Source organism: Pinus tabuliformis, chromosome 9 (assembly GCF_031772625.1).
Source record: "Pinus tabuliformis cultivar Carrire ecotype Pingquan chromosome 9, CPIR1, whole genome shotgun sequence".
Lineage (NCBI taxonomy): Eukaryota > Viridiplantae > Streptophyta > Pinopsida > Pinales > Pinaceae > Pinus > Pinus tabuliformis.
This window is the reverse complement of record NC_142307.1, coordinates 782,647,868-782,658,754: the sequence shown is the minus strand read 5'-3', so window position 1 is coordinate 782,658,754 and position 10,887 is coordinate 782,647,868. Positions and strand designations below refer to the sequence as shown.

Genomic DNA, 10,887 nt, shown 5'->3' with positions numbered 1-10,887 from the left:
TCCATACGCTACAAATGATGTTTATTAATCATTGAAATCATTTCTCTTTCGGTTTATGGTTATACAGCTTTGAATTTCGATTACACATATGTCTCTGTTATCCTAAGGATCCTTGCAAATTCCCAATTAATGGTTGTAGCAATCGAAAACCTATAGCTGTAAGTTCTCACTGTCTCGGTCCAAGACCATATTAGCGTGGGAGACCATTTGAAACCGCTGGTCGTGTGTTCCATTTACAAAGTTTTCTGTTGAAAATGAGCGATAGCGTAACAGGGGCGAGTTCCAATCGGGAGCAAAACAATATAAATTGCAATTTATGCTTATCACTGAGTCCATCAATTCGGAGATAGAAAAGTCGTTAATTAAATCGACCTGCGACAAGCGGAACTGGCGATATATTAAGGCTACACAATAATGTATCGGGTCCGTTGAGAACCATCGGTTGAGCGATCGCCGGACGATATATAGGTCGGCCAAAACCAACGAAAAGGGCAGAGGTATATATAGCCAACAGATATATATATATATATATATATATATATATATATATATATATCGACCTAAATCGCATAAAGAGAAGAGATATAACTGTCGGCCATAACATAAGAGACCTTGCCATGGCAAAAGCCAGTGCATGATCATCGCCGGTGGAAAAGGAGGTAAAGGAATTCCGTGGAAATTCCGTGGGTATATATAACGAAGGCATATATATGTTGCGTGGGCTATTATAACGTAGAGGTATATATATAAATAGAAGTCCACGAAATGCGAGTCTTTGCCTATCGTAAATTCCATATTATGTTGCGTGGGCATATAAATAAGTGGATATATATAGTGTATATGTAAATCTACCAAAAGGAATATTGCATTTAAGCGTCACTGAGAGCCACGGTTAATTAGTAAAGCTTGATATTGGAATTTTTGAAATGAACCATCATTTTAATGACTGATGCGCTCAGTCCAGAAGAAAAGGAAATCAACCAAGGCGTAGAAGAACTTGCTGACAGATTGGGGAAATTGACTCTAATGCCTGCAACCCCGCCATCAGATTATCTTTTAACTAAAATGTAATATCGCTTATAAAATAAGAACCTATATTAAAATAGTTAACCAACCATGTCTTTTCTTTTGCAAAACTAAAGAGGGCCCTCTCACCAGATTCACTGCCCATGTGTTCATGGTCAAGTGACTGAGAAGGATCTTCACTGTTCATCTCTCTTTTCCTAGGCATTCTTATAAAGTTAGTCGTGGTACAAGTTTCACAATCCAGTCTTAGAATTCTCCCTTTGTGTATTATTGCATCAGCTATAATGTTCAATTTCCATGCGTTCATGGTTAGGTGACTGAGAAGGATCTTCACTGCCCATTCAAGGAGCAAGCACCTTAAACCAGAAGTAATAAGCATATCAAAGCAAATGCAACCAATTAATCTATAGAACACTTGTCTACTCCCGTAAATAAATAGTTGAAGACATTATATATAGAAATGCTTAGTTGTTTTGAAGTTAGAAAGATGCATCACTCATAACTCATTGATCTTGGACATGCATCTGCAAACTACAATAGGCATAATATTCTCTTGAAGTATTGTGTCTGAGGAAATTTGTTTTGAGCAGGTATTTTCAGATCCCAGATAATGTGCATAATTCATATCAACATATTTAGTTTCATTGATTTCTTTTAGTTCAAGACTTTGGATACTTCTAAAGGATTCTTCTTTCAAAGACATTTATTTATTTGAGGCGTTCAAAAATTTCTAATGGATTTTGTCAATGAATTACTTCCACACTTTGGATTTGAATGGAATTGTATTAGCCGTGACATCATCCATCATTGTTCCTGTAAAAACATGTGGCATATGTTAACAACAAAGCAAGAACACTTATAAAATAAGAACCTATATTAAAATAGTTAACCTACTATATCTTTCCTTTCACGGAAGTAATGAGGTCCCTCTCATGAGATTCATTGCCCATGTGTCCATGGTCAGGCGACTGAGAAGGATCTTCACTGCCCATCCAAGGACCAAGGACCTTAAACTAAAGTGGAAAACATATCAAATGAAATGAAACCAGTTAATTTACATAATGCTTGTCTACACCCATAAATCAATAGTTGAAGAGATCACATATAGAAATTCTTAGTTGATTTGAAGGTAAAAATATCCATCACTCACATCTCATTCAAGTTACATGTGCATCTAAAAATATATGCTAATTAATCTCAATCCCTCTTCAATGACTTCTCCAAGGGAGAAGATATGTACATTTCTTTAAGCTCATGCCCTTTGCCCAACTTACACCCAATGGCCCTTTCCAACTTATTAAATCCAAGATTCCCAATCATGGGAACATAGATATTCAACTAGTCTTCAATGCAGAAGCAATAATCAAGCTAAAACTCCCCTTTGGACCTCAAAATCCCATTGAAATCATATAATATAAACTCCAATAGCTCTATCGAGATCCGATTTCTAAAGAGATGCATGATATTAACAATTTCCAGGGTATTATCAAAGAATGCAAACCTTTGAGAAACAATGATATATATGGTGAAACCCCTTTAGAAGCAATGAATCTTTTGAAGGCACCATTAAAGTTCATGGAAGTTGTAACAATTGTCACATTTTTCTCCCTCATTCTCACGGTGAATGTTCTAGTTCTACTCTCGATGTCCAACCTAACTCGAATAGTATTGTTCCTCATTTTCAAGACCTTGTCAATGGAGTAATTGATTTCAGATACAGGGTTATCTAACCACCTAGTTTTATCTTACCCCTCAAGATTGAAGATGTATTTGTAGTCATTGAAGACCTTTAGGTATTTCCTCTAGATGAGGCACAAGCAATTCTTGCAAGAATATGCAGTTTAGATGACACTAGAATTGGATGGGGTTTTCCACATGCTCCCAGGAAAAGGAAATGGATTTGAATGATTTGAAGGCATTGCAAGATAATAGTGTCGGTGAAGAAGAGGCTAGAAACCTCTAAGAAAGAGGCTTTGATGTAGGACTTCATCCCATAGGCAGAACTGCACAAGTGTGGCCAATGGGCAGATAAATGGTGTTAGAGTCGATGTTGGGTTGCATCCAAGTGTGAGATTTTTGTTGGTGATTAAGTCTTTGAGTTCCTTTTCCATGGAGACTCTGTTGGGTTCTCCCTATTGAAGCCACGAATCGTCTCCATTTTCCACATTGCTGCATTTGGGGTTTTGCATAAATTGTATCAATTGGGCGAGCTCGACAGAGAGATTTTCAAAGACATGTTTGGAAGATTAAAGCTTGGTTATGATGCTCAAAAGCTTGTATTGGTTCCAAATACTTCTAAATGGTTCTACATTCCCAAAGTATTTATTTCCAAGGCATTGAGAAAGTTGGAAATGCTTTAGATTTGAATGGATTGCATTCGCTACAACATCATCCATCATTGTTTTGAATTGATACAAACTAATATCGGTCTTCAATTACTATTTATATATTTAAATAATAAAAAATAAATAATAATAATAGTAATATTTTCTAGAATTTTAATTTAATTATTTATAATTATTAAATGAATAGTAAAAATATAAATTCTATAAACTATTTTATAATATTTTTAAAAAGTAATTACATATCAAATATTAAAGTTTATTTGAAAAAAATTATATTGTTCCTACTTTTAAATTAAATTAATTAATTAAAAATATATCATTTAAATATAAAGTATATAATTACCAATACCATTTATTATTTATGTGCATGTATTGCTTGAATATTATTTATGTGCATGTATTTCTTGAATATTAGTTTGTTTTTTACCAAAAAATTTATCTATAGTTTAACATTAGGAATTCAATTTGTATTATTTTTTATTATTATTGAAATTTATTTATTTGTAAAGTGATTGGTTGAGATCTTATTATAGTTTGTTTAGTAATTTCCATTTCTATTAGTTCTTTTTTATTTATTTTTCTTCTTATTTCTGTTTTCGTGAATTTTAAAAATTTTACTATATTTTCCATTTTAAGTAGTTATTATTATATTAAAACATACTTTAATAAATTTAATTATATATTTTAATATAAATAATATTAATTAATTTGTAGTAATAGTATTCAACAATATAATCTTTTATTAGTTATTTTATTTTTATTATTATTTTTTTATTTCGTTAAGTTAAATAGCTCTTGTTAATATATGTCAATGAATAATGTTCTTGCAATAAACTTTATTTAAAAGTTAAAAAAAAATTATGAGAAAGTGGCGATGAAAAGACTTTGATAATTAATAATAATAATATTATAGATAATATGAAAAATATTGTGACACTTATTGATGGATTAACGCAATTTAATTTATTTAATATATTTATATATCTCTAAGAGACGCTATCAAACTAGCAGCGTAACACAACTTCAACCATCAAATCGTGCTTCTGACTCATCCGACGCGGCCACAATCATTTCGCTCTACGGTCTTTCGACTCGGATTTTCCTGCCTTAACCAGAGAATGGATCAAGAAACGCAGATGGAGGAAATAATGCAGTTTCTGGAGCGAGGAAGGCGGATGCAGAAATAAGAATTCAGCTTCTGGCGGCAGAAGTTATCGGAGGGGGAGGGGTTGTCGACGATTTCTTTCCTCGTTACAAGTTTTCTGTACTCTGCGGCTACATGGAAACCAGCTTGGGCGAGGAAGTTGCGCCCGATGACATGCTATCCGAACCACTCTATTTTTTTGACGAAGATTATAATGTCGTCCCTCGTCCCGATATCTTTTTCAACTCCATATTCATATTGGTAACTAGTTTTTATTCCAATTCAAGATTATTATTTATTCATCCTGAATTTTCTTTTTTTTCAGAGAGTTATTCATCCTGAATTTTCATAACCACATAACTAAAGTCTTTCATAAATCCAAATAATCAGGTGATGACTGATCCTGAAACTCCTGGGCACGAGTATTTGCACTGGTATGTCATAATCCTCACGCAAATTTCTTAATAATATATAGCACCTGTATCTATTTCATCTAAATAACAGCATTAATCTGTACATTGTGCAGGCTCAATACCCAACGTTTTAGCAGCAACACTCATGTTGGTATGGATATCATAGCCTTTGCCACTTTTTCTTGAACTTTGAAATCATTGAATTCAATGTGTGTTAATGTTATTTGGGTTTAATGCGTGTTAATGTGTTGGGTCGATTGATCAAAATCTTATGTGTTTCTTTGTGGTGCAATATTAGGTTTTGCCGAGCGATAGTGTTCACTCGTACGAAGCTCCGACACCCACGCGTACTAGCACGATGGTTTTCACATTGTTCAAGGATCCATGTCATCCCATAATTGAGCCCAACTCGCGGGAGAACTTCAGTACCAGAGCTTTTGCCAAAGAAAATCGACTTGGACCACCGGTGGCCGCTGGTTTTTTCTATATCAAGATTGGGAATGAGAATGAACAAAGAAACAAGTGGATCAAGCGTAGAATTTCATGGAAAAAACGGCCAAAGACAAGAAAGCGGCAAAAGACAAGAAACGAGAAAGTAGCGGATGTTTTATAGGAGGGTCATGTACCAGCTTGAGTGTCGTTTATCTGAAAATCAAATTCATGAGTACGTTGGACCATTTTCTGGGTTTCAAGAACATGTGGTTGTCCTGTATATAAATTGAAATGCAAAATTGTAATTATTTGTACTTTTTAAAATTATACATGAGGTAGATCTGCTGTTAGATAATATTCAAATCAAGCCCCTCAATGAATAAATATATGTAAAGTTGAATCGAATTATTCTTGGGTGATAAAGCTTTTGGTGACCCATTTTATATATTCACTGCGATTTCTAATCAAAGCTATCTAACAACATCCTGAATTTGTCAGGCAAAACCAAGATTCTATGACGGAAATACTATGACTATAACCAGAATAGAATCTTGGCCAACATCAACAATCGAAGCGCATCTGTCAAACCAATTTTACTGTCCATTTCTTAATAAAAGACTTCATCACGTTTGATCACTTAACGAGACGGGAGATCTTTCATTGAATTATTTATTCTCTTAGGAGATACGACTATTTGAGATCTAAATTTTGGAGAACCTGTCATACATTTGATGGGTGAAAATTCTATCTTTAAAATAACATGAATTGCTAACATTTCGTTTTCCAAAATTGGTTTGCTATTTTCCGATTACAGTAACAAAATAACTGGATGTTTAATGGACGCATATATTCGGTGAGAGTTCCCACAAGAGCTAAATTGGTTTGTTTTTCTTTTCCTTTTTTCCAATTAAAACAACCAACTAGTATAACTAGAAATTGAGTTGTTAATAAAAACATATATTGTGAAGACATGAAATGGAAAACCAATACAAGAAGAGTGAATAAAGTTTCAAAGAAGAACTTCTTTTTATCCCACATTAAGAGGTTTGTTGTTTTACAATTATTTTCAAGACCAAAATAAGCTTTCCACCCCTATTAATCCTTTTCTCGATACTATGGTTCTAGTTGAGCTTTTGATGAATATCAATTCCTGGTTACTTGTAAGAATACACTTCCTCCAAGTTACTATTGTCATACATAAAATTAGTGTAATTGTCCTTCTTGGATTTGATAATCATAACTTTTGTTTTGTCAATGTTAACAATCATACCCATTGTAGAGCAGAAATCCGTAAGAAGCCCGAGTTGCTTATCAAGATCAGATGGGCACCTTGCAAAAAGAATAATATCGTCAGCATAGAGAAGAAGGATGATGACTATCCCAGCTGAGATCATGTCATCACATCCTTCTTCCTCTAAATAGCCTTCGAGCTTATCGATGTAAATTCCAAATATGGTAGGGGAGAGAGGGAAACCTTGTTTAACTCTGATGTTACACTTAATATCTTTCGACCACCCCTCATTGCTCTTTAGCTTGACAATTACATTCTCATCTAACCTTATAGCGGTAGCTCTCAACTTGAGAGGAACCTTTAGCTCTTCTAATCTATTCCAAAGGTTGTATCTAGGAGCTGTATCGAAAGCCTTTCTAAAGTCCACAAAGCAACAAAATAATTTGGGTTTATCATTACGACATTCCTCCGCAATGATCCTAAGCGTAACAAGGTGGTATGTTGTTGAGTGATGCCTTCTAAAACCTTTAGCCTGCTTACATTCACTTTCAATCCATATGCCTAACTTCTTTTCCAAAATACTACCATATATTATTATTATTATAATATTATTATATAATTATAATAATATACAAATATAATTACTATATTATCATAATAATACAATCAATATTATTATAATATTATTAGGAGTTTATATAATTATTATAATATTTATATAATAATATATAGAAATGATCTTGTTCTTAATATTTATATAGTTATTAATGATATTCGATTATAATATTATAATAATTTTATATTATTATTATATTATTATTATAATATACCAATATAATTATTATTATAATAAAAATATAATCAATATTATTATAATATATTATTATAATAAGAACAATAAATACCAATTATTTATTATTTATCATAATTAATAACTATAGCAACTATATTATTATATAATTATATATTATGATTATTATATTAATATTATTATAATAATACAAACTCATAATAATATTAGTATTATTATTTATTATTAATAATACTATTATTATTCTTGGGCTTTAGTATTTTTAATATTTATCTTAGGGTTTGTATATATAGGGTTAATTATTATTAGTATTTAGGATTACTAATAACTATATAAATATTAAAAACTAGATTATTTATATATACGGTTGTATAAATATTATAATAATATTATAATAATTATATAACTCCTAATATATATTAATCAATAATAATAAGTCATAATAATATTAGATTATCATTATATTATTTAAAAAATCTCATAATAATAATAGTAATAATAATATTTGATTATAATATTATAATATTATAATAATATATAAATATAATTATTATAATAATAATAATATATTCATTGTTTCATTCGAAAAATATTTTGAAAAAAAAATAAGGCAAATATGTTGGAAATGAAAATATAAAAGAAATGGAGAAATATATCGGATTTTACAAAGGAAAACAAAAGAACAAGTCTTAAAACATTAACACCAGACCCGATAATATATATGCCATATTTTATAATGACGACGGTCCGAAACAATGTATACTGCTTATATTACATCTATACGACTCCATTGATTGCAATATGGGTGGGCCAGACTCAAAATAATATATACATCTTGTTTAAAAGTTCGGCAGATCTACTGTATTGAAAGCCCTTTATATGCATGCATATGGGTTTCGTCAATCGCAATTTGTGATGAGGAACCCGAAACGATATCTAATATTGTTTTATAATTGTGGCACGTCTGTAAGACAACATATTTACGCTAACATTGGCCCTGATAATATATATGCCATATTTTATAATGATGTCGAGTCCAAAATAATGTATACCCCTTATATTACGTGTATATGACTTCACCAATTGCGATATGGGTGGGCCAGACCCGAAATAATATATACACGTTTAAAAGTTTCCGTTGTATTGAAAACCCTTTATATGCATGCATATATGGGTTCTGCTGATCGCGATTTGCGATGACGGACCTGAAACGATATGTATTATTGTTTTATAATTGTGGCGGGTCCATAAGACAACACACCCACAGATATATATATATATATATATATATATATATATATATATATATATATATATATATATATATAGATATATGACATGCCGATTGTGGGCCAGATCCGATAGAGATATACATTATGTTATATAAGTCTGGCGGGTCCGCAAGGCATGCAAAAAGGGACTACTATTATAAACCCAACATTGGTAAACACTAAAATAAACATGGTTTATCTTGATGGTGAGACAATTCTTGTCACAATGCGACATTCATCCATAATTGACCACGTTTGGCTATGATTGACAATGGTTTACAATGATTGATATTATAAACCAAACGCATTAATGAACCCAAGAGATTGATATTATAAACCCAAATGAATGATAAACCCAGGGGATTAATACTGAAACCCCAATGAACGATAAACATGAGGGATTAATACTAAAAGCCCAAGGGATTATGAACCCAATGGAATAATATTAAGCCAAAGGGCCTAATACCATAGACCCAACAACATTGATGCATGGGATTAATATTATAAACCCAACATTGGTAAACCCAAATATAAATACTAAAAACACTAAAATAAACATGGTTTATTTTGATGGTGAGACAATTCTTGTCACAATGCGACATTCAACCATGATTGACCATGTTTGGCTATGATTGGCAATGGTTTACATTAATTGATATTATAAACCAAAAAAAATAATGAACCCAAGGGATTGATATTATGAACCCAAATGAACAATAAACCCAAGGGATTAATACTAAAACCCCAATGCACAATAAACCCAAAGCATTAATACTAAAAGCCCAAGGGATTATAACCCTAAGGGAATAATAAACCAAAGGGATTGATATAATAAATCCAAGTAATTATTATTTATTTTCATGATGAGACAATCGATGTCACAATGTGACATTGAACCATGGTTGGCTATGATTGACAATGGTTTACCATGATCGATATTATAAACCAATGGGAATAATAAACGCAAGGGATTGATATTATAAGCCTAAAGGAATAACAAACAAAGGGATCAATATTAAAACCCCAAGGGTTTATGAACCCAAGGAAATAATATTAAACCCATGGGACTAATATTATAAAACCAACATTGGTAAACCCAAATATAAATACTACAAACACTAAAATAAATGTGGTTTATTGTGATGGTGAGACCATTCATGTCACAATGCGACTTTCAACCATGATTGACCATGTTTGGCTATGATTGGCAATGGTTTACAATTATTGATATTATAAACCAAACATGATAATGAACCCAAGGGATTGATATTATAAACCCAAATGAATAATAAACCCAAGGGATTAATAGTAAAACCCCAATGAACAATAAACCCAAGGGATTAATACTAAAAGCCCAAGGGATTATGAATCCAATGGAATAATATTAAACCGAAGGGCCTAATACTATAGACCCAACAACATTGAAGCATGGGACTAATATTATAAACCCAACATTGGTAAACCCAAACATAAATACTACAAACACTAAAATAAACATGGTTTATTTTGACGGTGAGACAATTCTTGTCACAATGCGACATTCAACCATGATTGAACACATTTGGCTATGATTGACAATGGTTTACAATGATTGATATTATAAACCAAACACAATAATGAACCCAAGGGATTGATATTATAAACCTAAATGAAGAATGAACCCAAGGGATTAATACTAAAACGCCAATGAACAATAAACCCAAGGCATTAATATTAAAACCCCAAGAGATTATGAACCCAATGTAATAATATTAAACTGAATGGCCTAATACTATAGACCCAACAATATTGAAGCATGATACTAATATTATAAACCCAACATTGGTAAACCCAAATATAAATACTACAAACACTAAAATAAACATGGTTTATTTTGATGGTGAGACAATTCTTGTCACAATGCGACACTCAACCATGATTGACCATGTTTGGCTATGATTGGCAATGGTCTACAATGATTGATATTATAAACCAAACGGAATAATGAACCCAATGGATTGATATTATAAACCGAAATGAACAATAAACCTAAGGGATTAATACTAAAACACCAATCAACAATAAACCCAAGGGATTAATACTAAAAGCCCAAGGGATTATGAACCCAATGGAATAATATTAAACTGAAGGGCCTAATACTATAAACCCAAAAATGGTAAACCGAAATGTCAATACTACAAACATCAAAGTAAACATGATTTAGTTTGATGGTGA

General features: G+C 31.7%; 1 protein-coding gene and 1 pseudogene across 1 annotated transcript; one reads left to right on the top strand and one right to left on the bottom strand.

Annotated features, from left to right (window-relative positions):
- Positions 1-2,223: 2,223 nt before the first annotated feature.
- On the bottom strand, positions 2,224-3,422 carry LOC149151056 (putative methyltransferase At1g29790; annotated as a pseudogene).
- A 1,228-nt stretch (positions 3,423-4,650) lies between these two features.
- On the top strand, positions 4,651-5,541 carry LOC149151055 (protein TERMINAL FLOWER 1-like). Its single transcript, XM_089443037.1, has 4 exons — positions 4,651-4,776; positions 4,906-4,949; positions 5,042-5,075; positions 5,227-5,541. Exons 1-4 carry the CDS (start codon positions 4,651-4,653, stop codon positions 5,539-5,541), a joined length of 519 nt encoding a protein of 172 aa, XP_089299163.1.
- Positions 5,542-10,887: the final 5,346 nt, after the last annotated feature.